This window comes from Orycteropus afer, unplaced genomic scaffold, assembly GCF_000298275.1.
Source record: "Orycteropus afer afer isolate SDZICR_OR568_19922 unplaced genomic scaffold, OryAfe1.0 scaffold00118, whole genome shotgun sequence".
Classification (NCBI taxonomy): Eukaryota; Metazoa; Chordata; class Mammalia; order Tubulidentata; family Orycteropodidae; genus Orycteropus; species Orycteropus afer.
This window is the reverse complement of record NW_006921705.1, coordinates 1,204,043-1,229,746: the sequence shown is the minus strand read 5'-3', so window position 1 is coordinate 1,229,746 and position 25,704 is coordinate 1,204,043. Positions and strand designations below refer to the sequence as shown.

General features: G+C 36.4%; 1 protein-coding gene across 1 annotated transcript in view; it reads right to left on the bottom strand.

The window, feature by feature from the left end:
• The window catches only part of PCDH15 (protocadherin related 15), a 1,158,626-nt gene that overhangs the window by 763,777 nt on the left and 369,145 nt on the right, over positions 1 to 25,704 (bottom strand). The window contains exon 6 of the mRNA XM_007944018.2: positions 7,918 to 8,037. Within this exon, the coding sequence (XP_007942209.1) occupies positions 7,918 to 8,037 (120 nt within the window). The remainder of the gene's footprint in view (positions 1 to 7,917; positions 8,038 to 25,704) is intronic.

Here is a 25,704-nt window from a genome sequence, read left to right as displayed (position 1 = left end):
TGATGCCACATTTTTCTTCATATAGTCCAGCTTCTTGGATTATTTGCTGAGCATATAGATTGAATAAGTAAGGGGAAAGGATACAACCCTGACACACTCCCTTCCTGATTTTCAACCATGCAGTGTCCCCTTGTTCCATTCGAACAACAGCCTCTAGGTCAAGGTACAGGTTTCTCATGAGTAAATCAAGTGTTTGGGAATTCCCATTCTTCTCAATGTCATCCATAATTTGTCATGATCCACACGATCAAATGCCTTTGCATAGTCAATAAAGCACAACAAGTAAACATCTTTCTGGTATTCTTTGCCTTGAGCCAAGATCCATCTGACAGCAGTTGTGATATCCTTTGTTCCATGTCCTCTTCTGAATCCAGCTTGCACCTCTGGAAGTTCTTTATTAATATACTGCTGCAACCGTTTTTGAATTATTTTCAGTAAGATCTTGCTTGCATGCGATATTAATGATATTGTTCTATAATTTCCACATTCTGTGGGATGACCTTTCTTTGGAATGGGTACAAATATGGATCTCTTCCAGTCAATTGGCCAGGTAGCTGTCTTCCAAATCTCTTGGCATAACTGAGTGAGTGCCTCCAGTACAGCATCCATTTGTTGAAATATCTCAATGGGTATTCTGTCAATTCCCGAAGCCTTGTTCTTCACCAATTCCTTCATCGCCACTTCGACTTCCTCCTTCGGTACCATTGGTTCTAGATCATATGCCACCTCCTGAAATGGATGAAGATTGACCAGTTCTTTTTGGTACAGTGACTCTGTGTATTCTTGCCATCTTCTTTTGATGTTCCCTGTATCATTCAATATTTTGCCCTTAGAATCTTTCAGTACTGCAACTCAAGGCTTAAAGTTTTTCCTCAATTCTTTCAGCTTGAGAAATGCTCAGCGTGTTCTTCCCTTTTGGTTTTCTAACTCCAGGTCTTTTTACATTTCATTGTAATAATTGGCTTTGTCTTCTCAAGCTGTTCTTTGAAATCTTCAGTTCAGCTCTTTTATCTTTTCATTTCTTCCATTTGCTTTAGCTACTCTCTGATCATGGGCAAGTTTCAGAGTCTCTTCTGTCATCCATTTTGGTCTTCTCTTCTTTTGTTGTCTTTTCAGTGACCTCTTGCTTTCTTCATGGATGATGCTCTTGATGTCATCCCACAATTCTTCTGGTTTTCAGTCATTGGTGTTCAATGTATCAAATCTATTCTTTAGATGGTCTCTAAATTCAAGAGGGATATATTCTAGATCATATTTTGGCTCTTGTGGACTTGTTTTAATTATCTTTAACTTAATTGTCTTTAACTATAATTTCCGATGTGGTATCTCCACAGATGAAGATTGCCCAGTCTTCCTTTTGAGGAGTGGCTGATGGGTTTGAACCAGCCTACGGTTAGCAATCAAATGCTTTAGGCACTATGCCACTAGAGCTCCTGCCTCCATGAAGAATGGCATACCCCATAACTACCTGAAGAGTTTAGTTACTCAGCAACTGTCAAAAAAGTGACAGTTCTTTATTTAGTAAAATAAGGGTATGGGATAATTTAAAAAGTTTTGTCCCTGTTGGAAGGACAGGGTGGAAAATGGGATGCATCCACCCACAAGAACATATAATATACACACATGTATGAAATAGAGGCAGAAGGGATGTTGTTCCTTTATCAACTCTGTTTTTCCAGAGATACACTTTCTCTGTGATGGATTGCACTGTGTGCCAAAAAAGTGTGTGTTGTAATTCTAGCTCTGGTGGCATAGTGCCTAAAGCATATGACTGCTTACCAGAAGGTTGGTGGTTCAAACCCACCAGCCATTCCTCAGAAGGAAGACTGGGAAATCTACTTCTATAGAGATACCACCTCAGAAAACCATGGAGTGTTGTTATGAGTCGGATCTGACTGGACAGCAGTGAGTATACCTGTTGAAAGGAGTTCTGGTGGTGCAGTGCCTAAGGCATTTGACTGCTAATCAGAAGGTTGGTAGTTCAAACCCACTAGCCACTCCATGGAAGGAAGATGGGGCAGTCTGCTTCTATAAAGATTTATTGCCTTGGAAACCCAATAAGGAGTCTCTATGAGTCGGAATCCACTCTACAGCCCTGAGTTTGGTTTCATACCTGTGGAAGTAACTCCGTTATCTCATACGGGAGTAGGGTTTTCTTTGTTATGTTAAGAAAGCCAAGTCAGTGTAGAGAATGTCATAAACCTAATGACTTTTGAGGAATAAAAGGAGCACATTAGGCAGAGAGAAGGAAGTGCAAATGGGATGAAGATAGATGCCAGGTGAACTCCAGGGAACCAAAGAAGGCTGGGGCTACAGAAATTGAGAAAAAGATTTTCTCCCAGAAGATTGCTCTCCTGAATTTGGACTTCTAGGATTGAACTATGAGAAAATAAAATTCTGTTCTTTACAACCACCCACTTGTGGTATTTTTGTTATAGCAGCACTAAGAAACTAAGATATCTATATCTGCATCTACATCTATCTATCTATCTCTGTATGCTACACTAAATATATATGTATATATAAAAGAGTGATCTAGATATGGTCTTACACCTGGTAAGTTTCACATTCTGTTTCTCAGGGGGCTATAAGGTCTCTTATTGTTTTGTACATCTTTTTAAAATAAATCTCTCTCAGCTTTTCCTGCTTTCTCTTGTTGCACATGATTGCGAGTTTATCTGTTAGTTTCAATGACCAGTATCAATTCTGTGTCCTAATCAGTCACTGTTGCAACATCCCAGACATAGAATCTGATCAGCCTTAACCTGTCTCTACTTAGGCCAGACCACCATGCCATCAGCTGCCAATCAATCTATAGGTTAGTTGCCCTTGTTAGGGAGACTACAAAAAATTCACTGCCATTGAATCAATTCCAATTCATAGTGACTCTAAAGGATAGTGTATAAGTACTCCCCAGGATTTCCAATGCTATAAATCTTTATGGAAACAGACTGCCTCAACTTTCTCCTGTGGAGCAGCAGGTGTATTCACTGCTGACATTATGGTTAGCAGCCAAATGTTCTAACCACTATACCACCAGAGTTCATTGTTATGGAGACTGCTCTTAGTAATTACCTAAAATGAGAAGTGGAGGGCTAAGCAGGGTTAAATGGTCTTTGTCCACTCAAGAGGAAGTAAGTTATGCTGGCAATATTAGTCTATTTCCAGTAGAAAATATAAACACTTTACTCATAGTTTCTCTGTCTCATATCAACTTAACCCCTCCTCCTTTTACCTCATACAGAAGTACATTTAAGATGTATTAAAGAGTACAGTCTGGTGCATTCCACTTTTTCCTTAGGATATTATAACTGGAAGTCCTGGTTGATTTCAGAGGTGTGGGTGTTGTGGTGTTACAAAGTGGGCTTAAATTGAATAGATCATGGTTCAAAGTTTTACACAAATCATGCTTCAGATGATAACTTAATTAAACCTCAGTGTTTACTATAAAATAAAAATATTATGACTGTGGACCTAATACTTTCATTTATAATGCACCCTGCAAAGCATCATTAAAGTATAAAATACTGCTCTTAGTTTAACTACCTAAGTAATAGTTTTGGCTTAGCTTGCAATATTTTAATAGCATTTGAAAGTTCAACTTTCACTTATATACCAACCTATTTCAGGATGGTCATTGTTAAAAATCCGTATGCATTTGGATAGTGATTTTAACTTCCTGACTCATTAAATTCAAATGTGTTACATGCTTACATGTTACAGAAGTAAATATGCCTCATTTTTTCTCAATTCTCCTAAAGCTATAGGGAGTCAAACATATTACCAAAGAAGAACAATCTATTCAGGAGGATTTGATAAAAAATGTTATCACCCACTGAAGCACCATTTTAATACCTTCAAGAAAGAAGCTCCCCATTTAAAAAAAAAAAAAAAAACACAGCCATCAAGTTGATTCTGCCTCATAGAGAATCTTTAGGACAGAGTAGAACTGTCCCATAGGTTTTCCAAGGCAGTAAACTTTAGGGAAGCAGATTGCCTCATCTTTCTCCCACAGAGTGGCTGGTGAGTTCAAATGGCCGACCATTTGGTTATCAGCTGAATACTGCCCATAGATACATAGTAAACATCTTCCATGCTTTTCTGAGTTGACATTCAGCCACAGGTAATAGAGATGCTGTGTTCGTGCTATAATGGACATGCCATCAGGTCCTTTCTTATTACTTTAGGTCAAAACACATAAACAGGTCAATAAATATTCCAAAGCACACTGCCGTCAAATTGATTCCAACTCATAGGATTTTCATACTTGTAAATCTTTAAGAAGCAGACTGTCTCATCTTTCTTCTCCAGAAAGGCTAGTGGGTTCAATGTGATGATCTTTTGGTTAGTTAAGCCCAAAGCCTTAACCACAGCAACACTAGAGCACAAATATCACTTCAGTCTGGCATTAATGAAAAGAATTAAGATAAAAAATTTTATGTGATCTTATTGTATGAGTAAACTTATCAAACTCAGTAACGATGATATTTAGAAATTTAGAATGATACCAACTTTATAATTTAATTTTTCCATATAGGTAAAACTCTCAAAAATGAAGGTTCCTGCAGAGCACATGATGAAAAATTCTGACCCACTTCAAGGAGTCTTTTTCTTTCTTTATTTTAAACAATCTAGTTAGTTAAATGTATTATGGACTAGTTTTGTATTAGTATACAGGCACTCACAACAGTATTGCTCAAAAACTATAAAAAGCATAGCATAGTACAAACTCTTTTAGTCCAGAGTCTAGAGGACTTTATAATGAGATATTTATCAAATTATTATTTTTTTCTCTAAATAAGTTATCAAGAAATGATAAAATATGCTGCAGGAACAAAAACTACAAAAGCAATAGCTTACATAACAAAAATAATTAGCATAGTACAAATTCTTCTAGTCTAGAGTCTAGGATATTAATTAATGAGAAAACAAAAAAAATACAGGATCACAACCGCAAAATTAATGGCATAACATAAATGTTAAGAGAAGAGAAAAATCTTCATTTGAATGGGAAATATATTTATTTTTAGATACTAGCTCAAACTATTTCTGGCCAAAGTGTCCGTGGGTTCAACAAAACTCTACATCACTGATTTGTGACTTCTGCTAATGAATCCTGTGGCGTAGGATAAATAAAAAATAACTGTGAATTTTAAATATAGCAGAAAGATCTAAACTTTCTATAATTTATCATATAATATGACAAAAATTTTAAAGATAATATAATTGTGGTTATAAAAGCCAGATGTGGACACATATTCATGTTAAATTATATGTCCATAATACATTTAGTTTTGCTTTGAAAGTAAGAAATAACCAGGAGAACATAATGATGCTATTAATATGAGGGGTGTGTTTAGAGATTTAACAGTGGTAGAATATAAAAACCATTAGGTATTTCCCTCACAGATCTTACGAGAGAAGAAACTGGATCTCAGCTTAAACTAAACCTCTGTGATGGCTCATGATGGATTCTCTCCCTGACTTGGTTAATGCTTTCCCCTCCAATATATCCTAAGCTAAGTGCTGTCATGACGTCTTGTTCTTTTGCCTCACTGAATTAGGACTATGACCAGAGAATGTTTTTATTTATTCTAGAGCAGTGCAGACTTGCTGAAATACATTTTCCTTTCTTGTGATATGAAAATCGCATGAGGCTGAGAGGCTTATCCATTCTATAGGTAGGAAAAGGTATGTATAACATTCGATGCCAGGCTCAAATCTTTGAAAGGAGGAAATATTCAGATGGATTACTACACAATTAAGAAGTAATTTCAACCTTGTAAACTACTAAAAGACAGCTTCTAAGTAATACATTTTTGTCTTATACTATATATAATCCATGAATACTTTTTTGTTGTTGTTGTTCATTTTTTTTTAATGCAATGCAATAAATATTTCTCTAAAATTCATGGTCTGGCCATTCTACAGTTGCTAGGAAGTTTCTCTTTTATAGCTTGGGAGTAGCGATTAGGAAATGACCTTCATAAAATGTAAGCTACAAACATGGCACACACATACAATTAATTCTTACAGAAACCATAATAGCAAATAAAATAAATGGTTTAGAAATAGCATGTGCAGTCAGCTGTATGTTTTTACTTTAAGGCTAAAGCATTTCTCTTGCTCTTTTCTCCTATGCTGTTTCTTTGATCCTTTCCACTCCAATTCTTTTGTAATCCTATCATTCTTATTGTCCATTTCTCTGTCACATTCTCATTATCTCCTCATCCCTTAGTTTCTTTGTCTCCACCTATAAATATGTTGAGACCTACTGTTTTAGAGAAACAATGTAAACCTTTCTTTGTCTCTGTTATGTCTATGCCTTATTATTATTATTATTTTATTTGAATTCATATTCTCTAAATTTTTATTTTTTTTAAAATTACCATAGGCACTATAGTTATTTCCTTAGAATAAAATAGGGGAATATATAGTGTATACTACTGTGAAATCAGACTATTTTTGAGTCTTGACTCTGCAGTTTAGAAGTGGCTCTCTGCATGATGCAAACTATTAAAGTGCTTGGCTGCTAACAATAAGGTTAGAGGTTCTAGTCTACTAAAGGCACATCTAAAGAAAGACTTGACAATCTAATTACCCTACAGAGCATATTTCTGGTACACATGGAGTTGCTGTGCATCGGCAATGTTTTTTGTTATTATTATTATTATTTTATTGAACGTAACAGCAAGCAAAGCATTTCCCCTATGAGGTTTCTTTCTCACCCATGCAATAGACATACTCTTACAAATGAACTAATTTGTGAGAATAAAATGAGAAAATACATTCACAATTCCCTTAATTCTCACAATAAATTTGTGTGGCAGATCTTATTATCAGTGAATGATTCAGTCCGTATAAGTTTAAAAAAAGTGTCCCCCCCCCAGCATTTCTTTAATTGTGTATTTGTTTGTTTAAAGCTTATATAAGGAATATGAAAGGTTAAAAATAAGGACAAAATATTGAATTCACCATAATTTACATTCTTAGTATTGAACCTGAAAGAGAAGCATTAAGTTATCATATTCCTTGATAAATGATTTCCAAACTGCTTTGTGGAGCACAATGAATTCTGAGAAGCTGCCTCAAGAGCAGGGGAAGAGGGGATGGGAGACAGAGGCTCCAGATCTTGTTCCAACAAAGAACTCTGATTTTATCATTTTTATGTGTATTTCACTGATGAAATCATTTCACAGATTAAAAAAAAAAAAAAAAAAAAAAACTTGACTGCTAACCAGAAGGCTGGCGGCTCAAACCCACCAGCCACTCCTTGGAAGGAAGATAGGGTAATCTACTTCCATAGTGATACTGCCTCAGAAACCCAAGGAGGGTTCACTATGAGTGGGAGCCGACTTGATGGTAAATAACAACAACAACAACAATGACCTAATGTAAAACAAAGCAAACAAACAAAAAACAGGGTAGGGGGCTATAGCTAAAACCTTTGATGTCTACCTTAACTTCCTATTTTATGGGATTTCAGGGACAGTTGAAACTTGTCATCACCAGAACTAAGTTTCTGAGCATGTTTTTGTGGAGAGGTAGAGGTGATTGTATTGATTTGCTACTTCCATAAAGCATGTTTATTACACTGGTTATAGCCTCTTCAATGCTATGTTTGGATTATATATGAATCCACACACATAATGGAAATTTAGTAAAAAAGAGGACATGTTATATCTGTAAATATATTTAAAACTTTTGTCTATAAATGTCAACAACAAAATCAATTTGAAAACCACATCACTAATTTTTTTAAAATGCCATATTAAGATAAGTATAATAGTAGTATCATTACTACTGTGGCTCCAAGGAGCTAAAAACACAGCTAAAAGATAAAGTACACATCAACTGAAATAAACATTAATTTTATTTCTCATAGTAAAGTCACATTGCAACTAGGCATTTACATACCGGATCATCTGGATTGTACTGAATAACATATTCTATCTGTCCATTTGGGCCATCATCTATGTCTGTAGCTCCATTATCTCCTGAAAATCCTGTAAATATCGTGGTGCCAACTGGAGTGAGCTGAAGGGAAAAGAAAAGAAAAGCTGTCAATTCTCACTTCATCAGAAGCATACCAGAAGTGTTTCAGCACAAAAAGCAGCCATTTTTTACACAAAACTAGAATAAGCAGCTGTCCACAATTCCAAACCTGAAGTGTTTCTAAAGAAATCTTGCAAACCATCCATAGAAAGCTTGAAATTTCCAACTACACGATTTTTGCTAAGAGTGAAGAAATTAGAATACCCTGGCTCAGTTTGAAGCACATTTAAACCATATACAACCATGAGCATCTTAGGTTCTGTGAAAAAAAATGTTTTTTTTTTATCTCCCAGTTAGAATTTAATTTATATGAAGAAGTTAGATTCTTTACTGATTTTTTTTTTTTTTTAAAAAGCACTTCAGAGAGATCAATGAAAGCCATGTTTGTAATTATATGCAAGTGAAAAGTTAAAGTAGGAAGAAATGTTGAGGACAATAGATGTCCTTCTGTCAAAGAGAGAAAGTGGGGAGTCTCTTCAGTGCTTTATATGTTGTTGAGTAGAAAAGAGTCATGCGTGAGTGTTCTTGGGAGAGGGGAACATAAAGGTAAATTGGCATAGCATATTCCACAAAGGCAATGTTCTACATCCTACTTTGGTGAGTAGTGACTAGAGTCTTAAAAGCTTGTAAGCAGCCTTTGCCACTACTCACGTCAGTTTGTTGTACTGTGGTGGCTTATGTGTTGCTGTGAGGCTGGAGGCTATGCCATTGGTAATTCAAAACCCAGCAGGGTCATCCATGGTAGATAGGTTTCAGTAGAGCTTCCAGACTAAGATTCAAAAGAAGGGATGGGCCAGTGAAAACCCTATGAAGAACAGTGAAACACTGTCTGATATATTACTGGAAAATTCTATGAGTAGGCCTGATATAGTATCAGAACATGAGCCCCTCAGGTCAGAAGACAATCAAAATACAACTGGGGAAGAGCTATCTCCACAAATTAGTGTCAACCTTAATGATGGGGATGGAGTAGAGTTTTCAGGACCTCCATTTGCTATAATGGAGTAATGGCATGACATTCATAGTCACAGAGAATGTTTCGAGATTTATCCTGAAATACAATGCTGTCAGTGATAGGAAAATATCTATATGCCTACAAGGAAGACCAGTTATTATTACTATTATTAAAGTTTACACACCAAGTGTTAAAAGGCAAAGATGAGAAAATTGAAGATATTTACCAATTTCTACAGTCTGAAATTGACCAAACATGCAAAGTGTTCCCCCCCCAGCATTTCTTTAATTGTGTATTTGTTTGTTTAAAGCTTATATAAGGAATATGAAAGATTAAAAATAAAGACAAAATATTACTGGTGATTGAAAAACAAAAGTTTGAAACAAAGAAGCATCACTGGTAGTTGGAAAATATGCCCTTGGTGACAGAAATGAGACCAGAGATCACATGTCAACAACTTATTCATTGCAAATAACTTTTCCACCAAAATAAATGGCAGTTACACATGTGGACCTCACCAGATGGAATACACAGAAATCAGACAGACTACATTGGTACAAAGAGGCAATGGACAAGCCCAGTATCTTCAGACAAAATAAGGCCTGGAGCTGACTGTGGAACAGACCATCACCTGCTCATATGCAAGTTCAAGTGGAGGCCGAATACAATTAAAACAAGTCCATGAGAGCCAAAATATGACCATGATTTTATCCCACCTGAATTTAGAGACCATCTGAAGAACAGATTTGATGTATCAGATTCTAATAACTAAAAACCACATGAATTGTGGGATGACATCAAGAACATCATACAAGAAAGCAAAAAGTTATTTGAAAAACAGGATAGGAAGAAAAGATCAAAATGGATGTCAGAAGAGATTCTGAAACTTGCTCTTGAAAGGAGAGTAGCCAAAGGAAATGGAAGAAATGACGAGATAAAAGAGCTGAACAGAAGATTTCAAAGAACAGCTCTAGAAGACAAAATCAAATATAATGATGAAATTGCAAAGACCTTGAGTTAGAAAACCAAAAGGGAACAATACATTCAGCATTTCTCAAGCTGGAAACCAAAGAAAAAATTCAAGCTTTGAGTTGCAATATTGAAGAATTTTATGGGCAAATTATTGAATGATGTAGGAAGCATCAAAAGAAGATGGAAGGAATACACAGAGTCACTGTACCAAAAAGAAAAGAATTTGTCAATGTTCTTCTTTTGTAGGAGATGGTATATGATCAAGAACCAATGGTAATAGGGGAATAGGTGAAAGCTGCCCTAAAGGAATTGGCCATAAAAAAAGGCTCCAGGAATTGACGGAATACTCACTGAAATGTTTCAACAAATGGATGCCTTGCTGGAGGAACTTACTTGTCTAAGCCATATAATTTTTAAGACAGGTACCTGGACAATTTACTAGAGGAGAATCATATTTGTACCCATTCCATGGAAAGGTGATCCCACAGAATGTGGAAATTATTGAACAATATCATTAATGTCACATGGAAGTAAAATCTTACTGAAGATAATTCAAAAACGGTTGCAGCAGTATATAGACAAAGAACTTCCAGAAATGCAAGCTAGATTCAGAGGAGAACATAAAAAGAGGGATATCATTGCTGATGTCAGGTGGATCTTGTCTCAGAGCAAAGAATACCCAAAAGATGTTTACTTATGTTTTATTGACTATGCAAAATCATTCAATTGATCATAACAAATTATGGATAACATTGAGAAGAATGGGAATTCCAGAACACTTAATTGTTTTGTGCTCATGAGGAACCTGTACATAGGTCAGGAGACTGTCATTTGAAGAGAGCAATGAGGTACTATATGGTTTAAAATCAAGAATGGTGTGAGCCAGGGTTGTATCCTTTTACCATACTTATTCAATCTTTATGCTGAGCAAATAATCTGAGAAGGTGGACTCTATGAACAAGAACATGGCATCAGGATTGGAGGAAGATTCATTAATACCCTTGCTTGCTGAGAGTGAAGATGACTTGAACCACTTACTGATGAAGATTTAAGACTACAGTCTACAATATGGATTACACCTCAACACAAAGAAAACAAAAATCCTCACAATGGGACCAATAAGCAACCTCATGGAAAAGGAAATAAGATCAAAGTTGTCAAAGATTTTATATTATTTGAATCCTCAATCAACACTCTCAGAAGCAAAAATCAAGAAATCAGATGTCATATTGCACTGGGAAAATCTGCTGAAAAAGACCTCTTTAAAGTGCTGCAGAACAAAGATGTCTCTTGAGAGTAAGGTGAGCCTAATCCAAGCCACAGTATTTTCAAATGGTATGTATTTTAAATGGTATGTAAAAGCTGGATAATGAATAAGGAAGATCCAGGGAGAGTTGATGCTTTTGAATTTTGGTGTTGGCAAAGACTACTGAAAGCACTATGAACTGCCAGAGGAATGAACAAATCTGCCCTGGAAGAAGTGCAGCCAGAATGCTCCTTGGAAGTGAGAATTGCCACACTTCACCTCACCTACTTGAGTCATGCTGTCAGAAAGGACCATTCCCTGAAGAAGGATACTATACTTGGTAAAGTGGAAGGTCAGCGAAAACGGGGAAGACTGTCAACAAGATGGATTGACACAATGGTTGCAACAATGGGCTTCGATGTAGCAAATGCTGTGAGGATGGCAAATAACTGGGCAGTATTTTGTTTTGATGTACATAAGATTGCTATGACTCAGAGCCAACTTGGCAGAACCTTACAACAACAAAAAGCAGCCCTCTAAGGTGCCATTATCTGTTTCTCATCATCTATAGCAAAAAGAAAAAAAAATGATTAACATTAAAAAAAAAAAAAAAAAAACATGAAAACAATTACTAGAAAGCACTGATGGACCAGAAGAATTCCAGCCTCTAGGACCCTGACACAAGAACTAGATAGTGTCCTGTTGTTGCTGTTCTCTGCTCTGAAAGGGATCACCATAGGAGGTCCTGGATAGAGTGAGAAAAAAACCATGGAACAAAACTCAAAATCACAAAAATAAATAAACAAACAAACAAGCAAGTTTTCTAGTCTGATAGAGACTGTGGGAGATTATGGCACTTAGATAACTTCAAGTCTTGAACAGAGCTTCAGTCAAACAATAGGGCTTTGAGATGAACAAAAACTCCCAGGAGGTATGCATTGCTTAAATCAACCAACTGTACAAAATCAAAAGGGCAACATTTGCCAAGGACTAAAGCTCAGAAGGCAGGAATGGATAGGAAAGAAAGAGGAATAGAAATGGTAAACCCAAGGGAGGAAGTGAAAAGAATGCTGTGGGGATTACAATCAATGTCACTCACACACAAAAAATAATGTGCATGGATTGTTGAATAGAAAATCAATTTGCTCTGTAAACGTTCATCCAAAATCACAATAAAAAGTTTAAAAAGAGCAAAACAGTTACATGACAGCATTTGAAGAGATAATCACTTATTTCCATTTTGGATGAAAGAAAAAAATAAAGTGGTATACAAGGCCATGATTGGAACATTTGTCTATTACTCTAGCCTTATCCCTATCCCTCTCCACCACAGAAACACTGCTATTTTGTCTTACCTATAGGTCTTTTTTTTTCTCCCAATCATCCATAAACATTTATTAGGCAGCTATTATTTGCCAGCAACTATGAGCTACATGTTATTTTGATGTCAGAGACATTTTGAAGCAACTTAAAATAAATATTCCCTTCACCCAAGTTAAATGTGTCTACTCTCTAGTTAATAGTTTACCCTCTCTTCCCCTCCAACCCCTGGTAACCATTAAATAATATTTCCTTTTGTGTGTAAACCTTTTCTTGCCTTTGACAATTGTGGTCTCATACACTATTTGCCCTTTTGTGATTGATTAATTGTACTCAGCATAACGTCCTCTAGGTTCATCCATGTTATAATATGTTTCATAGATTTGTTGTTGTTCTTTAATGTTGTATAATATTCCGTTACATGTATGTACCATCGTTTGTTTATCCATTCACCCTCTGATGGGCATTAAGTTGTTTCCATCATTTTGCTATTGTGAATAGTGCTATGATGGACACAGACATGTATATGCTTGTTCGTGTCATGGCTCTTACTTCTCTAGGATATATTCCTAGTAGTGGGATTGCTGGATCTTACTATATTTTCTATTTCTAGAAGTTCTATTTAAGGAATTTTCATACCATTTTCCACAGTGTTTGCACCATTTTATAGTCCCATCAGGGTTCCAGTCTCTCCACACCCTCACCACCATTTTCTGTTTTCTGTCTTTTTGAGTTTTGCTATTAATGCTGGTTTGAGATGATATCTCATTGTTGTTTTGATTTGCATCTCTTTAATGGTTAATGATTGCAAGTTTTTCTTCATGTGTTTGTTGGCTTCCTGAATATCTTCTTTGGTGACATGTCTGCTAATGTCCTCTGCCTATTTTTAAATTGGATTATTTGTCTTCTTATTTTTGAGGTGTTGAAGTTTTCTATATATTTTAAAGATTAGCCCTATGTGTGATATATCATTGCCAAAATATTTTTCCCAGTATAAAGTTTCTCTTTTTACTTTTTTGGTGAAATCTTTTGATGCATATAAGTGTCTTCTGGTGTTTGTCTGTTTTAAGCTGTGTTTGATAGTACACTTATGTCATTTATTAGGGCACCTAAGTTTGTCCCTATCTTTTTCTTTTATAATCTGCATCATTTTACATTTTACATTTACATCTCTGATCCATCTTGAGTTTGTTTTTGCATATGGTGTGAGTTATGAGTCCTGTTTCATTTTTCTACAACCATATATGTAGTTTTGCCAGCATCATTTGTTAAAAAGAGTATCTCGTCCCCATTGAATGAGTTTCATTTCTTTGTCAAAGACTAGCTATTCATAAGTGGATGAATTTACTTCTGGGTTCTCAATTCTGCTACATTGGTCTATGAGTCTTTCATTACATCAGTGCCAGGCTGTTTTAGCTACCATGACCGAGCAGTACATTTTGAGATTGGGAAGTGTGAGGACTCCTACTTTGCTCTTCTTTAGTAGTTCTTTATTTATTGGGGGTCTCCTTCCTTTTCATATAAAGTTGGTGATTAGATTTTCCAGCTCTTTAAAGAGTAATGATTGAATCAGTAGATTCCTTTAGATAGTATAGACATTTTCAGAATGTTAAGTCTTCGTATCCATGACTGTTCTGGTTACCTAGTGCTGCTCTGACAAGAATATACAATAAATGGAATGGCTTTAACAAACAGGAGTCTATTCTCTTATAATTTTGGGGGCTTTAAGTCCAAGTGCCAGGCTCTAGGGACTGAGTGAAATCCCCTCAACCTTGGGCTTCAGCTCTGCCTCCTGCTCCCAACCCACTGAAGCTAGAGGTTTTTCTTCACTCAGAAAGCTGCTGGCTGCTGAGGCTGCCAAGCCCAAGGTTTACAAGTGAAAAGGCACAGTCCCAAAGTTAGCAAGCAACACAGCAGGACATTGATTCAAGTCCATTGGAAGTTCCCAGATCACCAGAGCATGGCAGGCTGCTGACAACAACTTGGCTACATGCAAGGTTCAAGCATGCTGTAAGTTAGAGACCATTCTCAATGCTGCTTCTTATATACAGGAAGCAGACCTTATCCCTAAAAGAGCTACTCAGATGCTTGTGGTAGATCCCACCATTGCCAGTCTCATCATGGAGAATAATTACCACCAGCTGCCCAACCACTCAGCCAGGCCCAGCCAAGTTGACACACAACCTTAACTATTACAATGAGAATGGTATATTTCTTCCATTTATGTAGGTCTTTTTTGATTTCTTATAATAATATCTTGGTTTTACAGTATTTTATATGTCTGGTTATATTTAATCCTAAGAATCACATGATCATGCCAATCAATGTAGAAAAGCTATTTGACAAAATGCAACATCATTCCCGATAAAAATGCTGAACAAAATAGGAACAGAAAGAAAAATTTTCAACATACTAAGGGCATATATACAAAAACCAATGGCCAAATTAAGATACATGGAAATAATTCCTCTTTTAACAGTTACTATACAAGGATATTAGATGAGGAAATATATTTCTGTAAGGATTTACCACCTTAGAAGCCTAGTGGGGTTGCTATGAGTTGGAATCAACTCAGTGGCAGTGGGTTTTGTTTGGTATTCAATATTGTATTGGAAGTCCTAGTCAGAGCAATTAAGGCATGAAAGGGAGGTGAAAGGTATCCAGACTGGCAAAGAAGAAGGAAAACTATCTCTATTTGCAGATAATATCATCCTATACATAGAAAATCCCAAGGACTCAGTAGGAAAATTACTGAAACTAATTGAAATATTCAGTAAAGTGGCAGGACACAAGATCAATATTCAGCCATCAGTTATATTCATTTACACTAATTAAGAGACCTTTTAAAAATAAATCAAGAAAACAATCTCATTTACATTAATTACTATAAGTTTTTGCAGAATTTATTCCTACATCCATGAACATACTTCACATATCTTCACTCCTAGTCCTCAAACTTGAGCTGGAATCTTATTCATTGGTTAAGTTTAGACTTACTTAGTTGTCACCTTCTCCTAAAACATTTCATGACATACTATTCCCCACTTCAAGTCAGAATATGCTACTGCTTACTGTTTTGCTTGCATTTTAAACATTCAGTCCTTCATTACAGCATTGTCAAAATACATGTCTGCTGTGCGGTGGATTGCTTGGTATGAACCTTCAAGTCATGGTCTTTATGACTCCCACCAGATGCCTGAGAGGGACTATGCAAGTAGAAGGTGCTTGTGACACATCAAGGGGATTGGATAGCTTGCTAATAATGTAAATAAGGTACATGGACACCTGTTGTGGGGCTTTGTCAGTTTTGCCATCCGCTAGGTTAAAAGTGAGCCATCTCAGAGATGGAAAGGGGAACTCTCACTACCATCAGTTAAGAAAAGCCAGGAGTAGAGCACATTCTTTGGACCCCAGATTCCGGTGCTGAACCTCCTTGACACAGGAGACAGAGAGCTATGACACTGAGATGATGAGAAATGGAAAGAAGGTGTGGCCGTGAAACAGTGGCAGCAGAGGCAGCAGAACCAGTAGAATGGCACAAGGCAGAGTGGTGGGCTTCCCAGTCAACAGTGTGAGAAACCTGAGTGCCATCTGGCATGAGGCTTGCTGTAGGAGTAAGATGCCTCTGAGCACTTACTGCCAGAGCTAAAAAAGCTTTGTAACACTTGCCTTAATAGAGCAGACGCTCAAGTATCATTGAGGGACATGTCTGCAGCACAGTTGAGAAGAGACTGTCCTGATTGAAGAACTGTTCCTGATCTTGTTGTCCCTGAACTTGAGTTGTAACATGTTACTTCCCCTGCTAGATGCCATCAAGTTGTCTGTGACTCTTAATGACCCTATATACAGCAGAACGAAACAGTGCCCAGTCCTGTGCCAGCTCCACATTCCTTGCTATACCTGAGCCCATTGTTGCAGCTACTGTGTCAGTCTATCTTGTTGCGGGCCTTCCCATTTTTGGTTGACCCTCCACTTTACCAAGCATGATATCCTTTGCCAAGGAATGATCCCTTCTTACAACATGACCAATGTAGGTGAGACAATATCTGGCCATTCTCACTTCCAAGGAACATTCCAGCTGCACTTCTTTCCAGGACAGATTTGTTAGTTCTTTGAGCAGTCCATGGTACTTTCAGTATTATTCGCCAACACCACAACTCAAAAGAATTGACTTTTCTTCAGTCTTCCTTATTCATTGTCCAGCTCTCACATGAATGTGGGGTAATTTAAAATACTATGGCTTGTGTGAGGTGCACCTTAGTCCTCAAGGAGATATGTTTGGTCTTCAGCCCCTGAAAGAGGTCTTTTGCAGCAGATTTGCCCAATGCAATATGTCATCTGATATCTTGACTGCTGCTTCCATTGGTGTTGATTTTGGAAACAAGTAATATGAAGTCTTTGATAACATCAATCTTCTCTCCATTTATCATGCTGCTGCTTATTGGTAGTTGTGAAGATTTCTGTTTTCTTTATATTGAGGTGCAATCCATACTTCAGATTGTATTCTTTAATCATCATCAGTTAAGTGCTTCAAGTTATCCTCACTTTCATCAAGCAAAGTTGTGTCATCAGTGTATCACAGGTTATTAATGAGTTATGAGTCTTCCTCCAATCCTGATGCCACATTCCTCTCATATAGTCCAGTTTCTCTGATTATTTGATCAACATCCAGGTTGAATAAGTATGGTGAAAGGATACAACCCTGACAAACTCCCTTCTTGATCTTAAGTCATGCATTGCCCCTTGTTCTGTTTGAATGACTGCCTCCAGGTCTAGGTACAGGTTCCTCATGAGTACAATTAAGTGTTCTGGCATCCCCATTCTTCTCAATGTTATCCATCAATGGTTATGATCCACACAATTGAGTGATTTTGCATAGTTGATAAAACACAACTAAACATCTTTTGGATATTCTTTGTTTTGAGCCAAGATCCATTAGACATCAGCAATGATATGCCTCTTTCCATGTTCTCTTCTGAATCTAGCTTGCCTTTCTGGAAGTTCTCTGGCAATATACTGCTGCAACCATTTTTGAATTATCTTCAGCATCATTTTGCTTGTGTGCAATATTTATGATATTGTTAGATAATTTCTACATTCTGTGGGATCATCTTTCTTTGGAATGGGTACACCTAAGGATCTCTTCCAGTCAGTTGACCAGGTAGCTGTCTTTCAAATCTCTTGGCATAGGTGAGTGAGTGCCTCTAGTGCAGCATCCATTTGTTAAAATATCTCCATGGATATTCCATCAATTCCTGGAGACTTGTTTTTAGCCACTTCCTTCAGTGCAGCTTCAACTTCTTCCTTCAACACTATTGGTTCTTGGTTATATGCCACCTCCTAAAATGGATGAACATTGACCAGTTCTTTTTGGTTCAGTGACTCTTTGTATTCATTCTGTCTTCTTTTGATATTTCCTGCATCATTCAATATATTGCCCATAGAACCTTTCAGTATTGCAACTTGAGTCTGAAATTTTTTCCTCAGTTCTTTCAGCTTGAGAAATGCCAAGTTTGTTCTTTCCTTTTAGCTTTCCAACTCTAAGTCTTTGCACATTTCATTAGAATAATTGACTTTGTCTTCTCAAGCTGCCCTTTGAAATATTCTGTTCAGCTCTTTTATCTTGTCATTTCTTCCATTTGTTTTAGCCACTCTTTGTTCAATGGCAAGTTTCAGACTCTCTTCTGACATCTATTTTGTCGTTTTCTTCTTTTCCTGTCTTTTTAATGATATTTTCCTTTGTTCATGGATGATGTTCTTGATGTCATCCATAATTTTTCTGGTTTTTGGTTATTAGTGTTCAATGCATCATATCTATTATTTATATATGGTCCTTAGATTCAAAAACAAACAAATAAAAACAAATTCACTGCTATTGAGTCGAATCTGACTCATAACAACCCCTCCTTGAGTTTCTGAGGTGGTATCTCTATGGAAGTAGATCGCCTAACCTTCCTTCTGAGGAGTGGGTGGTGGGTTTGAACTTCCAGCCTTCTGGTTAGCAGTCAAATGCCTTAGGCACTGCACCACCAGAGCTCCTTCTCTAAATTCAGGAGGGATATATTCAAGGTCATATTTTAGCTCTCGTGGACTTATTTTAATTGTCTTCAACTTCAAGTTGAACTCACATATGAGCAGTTGATAGTCTGTTCCACAATCAGCTCCTGGCCTTGTTTTGGCTGAAGCTTTCCTAATAAACTCCATAATCGTGCATATTGTCTGTGAGCTTTGTTTGACCATGGTAATAAATTATTGAACTCAGCAGAGAAGTAGAGAGTACTGTGGGATGGATGGTTGGTGTCAGAATTGGTAAAAATTTTGGAAGATAGAGGAAAGTCTGACCTCCACCTCACAGGAATCAGCATTGGGTTATCAGTGTTGATCTTGATCCTCTTCGCCTCTTGTGGAGTTTGAAGAGGTCAGACTCGTATGTCATGCCATTTTCACAACATACAAATGAATAAATTTCAGCAATAAATATGTGCTCTGTGCCTTTATAGAGTAGACTTTAAATTTTTTTCTGAAATTTGTTTTGTTAATTTTTGAATGGGATTCCTTTATAGATAAATATTTTGGGAAAAAAAAAAAAAGAAAGAGGGGATTGGTTTGTTTCATAAACTTCTATTTCAGGGGCTTCAAATTTGGTCCAAATATCTGAAGGGATCCGCAGGTAATGTAAATCAGTAGAGGATGGCAGCAAACAGGGAACATACACTTTCTCTCAGGTGGCTGCTCTTCCTTAGCCCCAGCAAATTGTTTTCATGATGCAATATGAACCCAATGTCACTAAGTCTTCCAATATTCCAATTTGATAAGAATTCTCTGGATTCCAAGGCTGGCAACTGATTTGGAAAATTACACTATGAATACACCAGACAAAACACATCTACCGGTCCAAAAACCATGCCAGGGTGCAATCTCTGATTTAGAAAAATAATATAATTATAATTAAAGAAATAAACTGTAAGTATAAAGTCAGCACTCCTCTCAAGCAGTTTTAAAGGCATTAGTATTCTGCAGCTCAAAATTAGCTGAGGGTGAAGAAAGAGGAAAGGGTTAAATAGTACACATTAGAACACACTAAAAAAAAAAAAAAAAAAAAGAATAACTCACTGCCATTGAATCAGATTCGACTCATAGCAACCCCTCCTTGGGTTTCCGAGGAGGTATCTCTACATAAGTAGAGTGCCCAATCTTCCTTCCCAGGAGTGGCTCATGGGTTTGAACTGCTGCCTTCTGGGTAGCCTTAGAGTTCAATTAAAAAAATCAAAAGAAAACAAAGCAAAACCAAAACGATACCTTGAACTATCTGTGGAAATTTTTTGGGAAAACATACATTCATATCTTTCAATCTACTTACTGAAGCAGGATATACTTTTAGATAAAATTCATTGAGGAAGGAATAGGAAGACCCAGGAAGAACTCAGAGGATATCCCAGAATCCTGAACTTTCTGGGATGAATGAATAGACTGAAAACCAGGGAAGAAAGGTTTAAAACCAAAAGTGAGTGGGAAGAGTGCTGAGAAAAAGAGTAACAATATTTCCTACTCAAGCAATTGTGCTAGCCAATTTCACATGCACATTATAAGACAGCTGAGACAGTCAGCTTCCATAAACATGTACAGGCTCAGAAACTCGATGAGCAGTTCTACTCTGTCCTCTGAGGTTGCTGAGGCAGAATCAACTCAAGGGCAGTTGCTGGTGTTGGGTTTTTATTGAATAAGTGTTTTAATTGGATGAGAGAAGCATTTTGATAGACTAAACAGTACAATTTATAAAATTTTCAAACATAAATATGTGATCTCATATAGTTATTAAATTGTAAAACAACAAAAGAAAATCCAAAAATCTTAGACCTTCTCATCAGATAATGTGACAATATCATATTTTTTGCTGCAAAATAACATTTTCTTTTTGGAATTTCTTTTGGAAATTTTAAATTGTAAAAATATTTTGACAGTTGTATTCTGGGTTGATAATATGAATTCATTTTGATTATACATAAAAATTGAAGTTATATATATATATATATATATATACACACACATATATATATGTATATGTGTGTGTGTGTGTGTGTGTGGTATTTAAATTGAATACTGGAGTCCAAGATGTAAATGAAACCACTCTGATGATTTGCACAAGTAATAGAATAGCAATTGCAATGAAAAGCAGACTATTTTCAGTGAAGTTGAAAAATAAAGCATAATATTCTATTAATCTAGACATTTTCTAATTTCCTAGGTCTTACTGAATATTTAACAATGACAGAAATTATTTGGAATAGATGGTTGGAAGGATTTTTTACAATGTAATATTTTCAAATTCAAGTACCTATTTGCAAAATATAAAGACTCAGTCTTTGAAAAAATCTGCGTTTTCCCCTATTATCCAAATATTTACTAAAGCAAATAAAAAAGCAACATAAAGGTCTATGGTGCCTTTTACTATATTATCAACGATTAATATTGTTCTTTGTCACTGACACAAATTCATAACTTTGTTGTGGTTGTTGACATTTAGAAATACACTCTTAAATAGGTAGAATGACTGATATTTAGTAATTTAAAATAAACCTACATTATATTTCTTTGGCTGGCTTAAAATAATTACACTTGGTGACAAAGTTAGTGAAATATAACCGCTAGCAGCCTACAGGAGAAAAGACGATGTGTTTGATTATGGCTGTAATTTAAGGCTAATCCAAAAAGTACTTCAATTTCAATCACTATCATTTTAGGATTTGAGCTTATTTCGGGTACTCTACATAATTTCTCCCAACACAATTCATGTGCCTAGATTTCTTTTAAGTATTCCTTTAAATATCAAATAGAAATATGCATCTACCTTAAATTCTGTTAGTTAATTGTTTTGAGCAGAAAATAAAAGAGAAACAATTACCTAGCTGTGAGAAGAGCAAAGAAACTTACAATTTCTATACTACAGCATGCAGAGATCAGAAAGATCCCCAAAAAGAATTCTAAGCTCTTTTAAAAATGACAGTTGAATTGAAATTGAAATGATTAGAGTAACAATAGTAGATTTTAATGTCATTATATTCATGGTGCTGTCTCTGTTTACAATTTTGGTAAAAATTAAAGACTTTATTCTCCCAACACTGCAAATGTGATATTTAGTTATTGATATTGGAGGCTATGTGAGCTTAGGCAGTGCACATTGGTAAAGAAGCCAAAGTTATCAGTTTGGCATTTGTATAGTGAATTTTGATCTCTTCCATAGTTTTACATTCATGCCAAACATATTAGCAAAGATTTTTTCCTGTTCATTTCTTCTAGCAGAATAAACAAGCACCCAGGCAAGATGAACAAAAATGCAACACTAAAAGGGATCAGCAATTGGGCTTTATATATTTAATGCTAACCTCGGAAGGAAGGTTGGGCAATCCTACTTCTGTAGTGATACTGCCTCGGAAACCCAAGGAGGGGTCGCTATGAGTCGGGGCCGACTCGATGGCCAACAACAATGTATTACTCGGGAGCTCTGGTAGCATAGTGCCTAAGGCACTTGACTGCTAACCAGAAGGCCAGCAGTTCAAACCAGCCACTTCTGGGAAGGAAGGTTAGGCAATCTACTTCCGTAGTGATACTGCCTCGAAAACCCAAGGAGGGGTCGCTATGAGTCGGGTCCGACTCACGGCACATAACAACAACAACAATATACTACTCAGATATCCTGTTCATATATAGGCTGAGTATTGGAATTATTTAAAGTTAACATAAAAGAAATGTCTTAACCACTATACTGTCAGAGCTTCTTATGAAAGCAAAAATAAATAAATAGTTGAGAAAACAAAAAAAGTAAGTCAATATGTGTTGATAAGGCAAGGCTGATAAGATTAAAACTGCTCCACTGAGAAGGTCTGTACTTGATATAAATAAGCAGATGACGTATGAACAACCAAAAAGGTTAAGAGAAGATGGTACTATTTCATTAATTTTCTTTATTCATACATAGCAGCAGAAATACGTACATATGCATGTGTATATTTATACATATGAAGGAGCCCTGGTAGCACAGGGGTTAAGTGCTAGGCTGCTAACTGGAAGGTCAATGGTTTGAATCCACCAGATGCTCCATGGGAGAAAGATGTTACAGTCAGCTTCCATAAAGATTACCTCCTTGGAAACCTTATGGGGCAGTTTTACTCTGTTCTATGGGGCCAGAAATGCAAGCTGGATTCAGAAGAAAACAAGAAAGGAGGGATATCATTGCTGATGTCAGATAGATCTAGGCTCAAAGCAAAAAATACCAGAAAGATGTTTACTTGTGTTTTATGGACTATGCAAAAGCATTCACTTGTGTGGATTATAATAAATTATGCATAACACTGAGAAGAATGGGAATTCCAGAACAGTTAATTGTGCTCATGAGGAACCTGTACATAGACCAGAAGGCTGTCATTGGAAAAGAACAGGGGATACTAACAACAACAACAACAACAAAAAACCTCAGTGCCGTCAAGTTGGATCCAAGTCATAGTGATCTATCCTTGAGTTTCTGAGGTGGTATCACTATGGAAGTAGATCGTCCACTCTTCCTTCTGAAGAGTGGCTGGCAGGTTTGAACCACTAGCCTTTTGCTTAGCAGTCAAATGCTTTAGGTATTATGCCACCAGGGGATACTGCATGGTTTAAAATCAGGAAGGAAGTGTGTCAGGATTCTATCCTTTCACCATACTTATTCAGTATGTATGCTGAGCAAATAATCTGAAAAGCTGGACTATATGAAGAAGAGCATGGCATCAGGTTTGAAGGAAGATTCATTGACAACCTGCAATATGCAGATGACACAACTTTGCTTGCTGAAAGTGAAGATGACTTGAAGCACTTACTGATGAAGATTAAAGACTACAATCTGCAGTATGGATTACACCTCAACATAAAGAAAATGAAAATCCTCACAACTGGACCAATTAGCAGCATCATGATAAATGGAGAAATGATTGAGATTGTTAAAGATTTCATATTACCTGGTTCCACAATCAACACGAATGAAAGGAGCAGTCAAGATATCAGATGATGTATTGCACTGGGCAAATCTGCTGGAAAAGATTTATTTACAGTGCTGAAGAGCAAAGATGTCTCTTTGAAGGCTAAGGTGCGCCTAACCCAAGCTATGGATTTTCAATAGCTCATATGCATGTGACAGCTGGACAATGAATAAAGAAGACAAAAGAAGAGTTGATGCTTTTCAGTTGTGGTGTTGGCGAAGAATACTGAAATACCGTGGACTGCCAAAAGAACGAACAAATCTGTCCTGGAGGAAGTGCAGCCAGAATGCTTCTTGGAAGTAAGAATGGCCAGACTTCATCTCACCTACTTTGGTCATGTTGACAGAAGGGATCATGCCTTGGAGAAGGATATCATGCTTGGTAAAGTGGAGGGTCAACAAAAAAGGGAAGGCCCTCAACGAGATGGATTGACACAGTGGCTACAATGATGGGCTCATGTATTGCAAGAATTGTGAGGCTGGCACAGGACCTTACAGTGTTTCATTCTGTGGTACATGAGGTCGCTATGAGTTGGAGCCAATTCAATGGCACCTAACAACAACAACAATAGGGTTGCTATTGGTCATAATCAACTCATAGAGATGTATTTACATAGATATACATATATATATTAAACAAATGTATAAATATAAATACACACTCACCCTATGTTGGATTTTTAATCACTTATTTTCTATAGAAGGTACTCTGATGGAGCAGTGGTTGAGGCAATTCAAACCCACCAACAGCTCTACAGGAGAAAGCTGAGGCAGCCTGCTTCCCTACTATTTACAGCCTTGGAATCCCTATGGGCAGTTCTACTCTGTCCTAAGGGGTTGCTATGAGTTGGAATCAACTTGATAGCAGAGGGTTTTATCATTATGATTATTTATTTTCTATGCAGGACACATGACAAACTGATGCTTTGTGAATTTCTGAATATAATGTGGGGTTTGAAAATTTTCACATAGCAGTCAAGTTTATTAAAATCTTTGCATCACTATAGAATATCTTTCAGTTTTCAGGGCACATCTGTCATACAGATGGCCATGTTCTGTGCCCTTTAATATTTCAACAAGTCTCAGAAATATAAATTTGGTTTTCTGAAGGGCATTCTATACATAGGATGATGATCAGCTTGGGCAGCTGCCTAGGGGTGTCACTTATTTATTTAGTTCGACCAATGATTTTAGACAGCTATTGGAAAATATATGCAATGCATAAATATATTTAAATGCAAAAGCTAAATATAATCACAAGCAAGAACATTAACTATTTCCAAAGAAAATGTCAATATTAAGATAAATTAGAATGGGAATATGAAAGTTAAGCAGCTCTCATTTGATTGTCCAGATATTTTGTGAGCTATAGCTACTTAAGCCAACCCAAAAATTTTGACCAGTGCTTGAAAAAGAATTTTGTCTTAGTTACAGAATCTCCCCAAAGAATCTTAATACTCAATGCTTCATATAAATACAAAACAAACAATAATAATTCATTTGCAGTGTGGCTGAAAGATTCAATTAACCAAAAAATATGAAGCTTAGGTTTGAGACCTATATCTTTCTCTATTTAACTTTATGATCCTAGCTTTATATTACATCATCTATGAAACTCAATTTCTTTGTTTTGGAAACATTAGAGATGGATTAAATTACTTATGGAGAAAACTGAATATCTATATATTTTATTGTTTTTTAAGGAATTAAATAAATGTAGAGATAAGTCATGCCAATGAATCTTCAGATTCGATAGGACAAAGACATCAGTTCTTCTTAAATTAATTAATTAATTAATGTTGCTGTTAGGAACGGTTAAGTTGGCTCTAACTCAAATGCACTGAGGCAAAAATAGAAAATAAGAGCTACATTGGAAAACACAACCTATCAAAATTAAAGACTTCATTATAAAGCTATTAAAATTGAGACACTGTAACGTTAAGCTTGAAAATAAACACATATTACACATATAAGAATGGAACAGTATGTTCTGTCTAGAAACAATATAGATTTAATCACACAGATTCTTAATAAAGACAATACTCAGTAGAACTCGGAGGCGGGGCAAGATGGCGGACTAGGCAGAAGGATTGCACAGACCCTCTTCAACAAAGAAAAGGGAAACCAATTAACACAGACACAGAA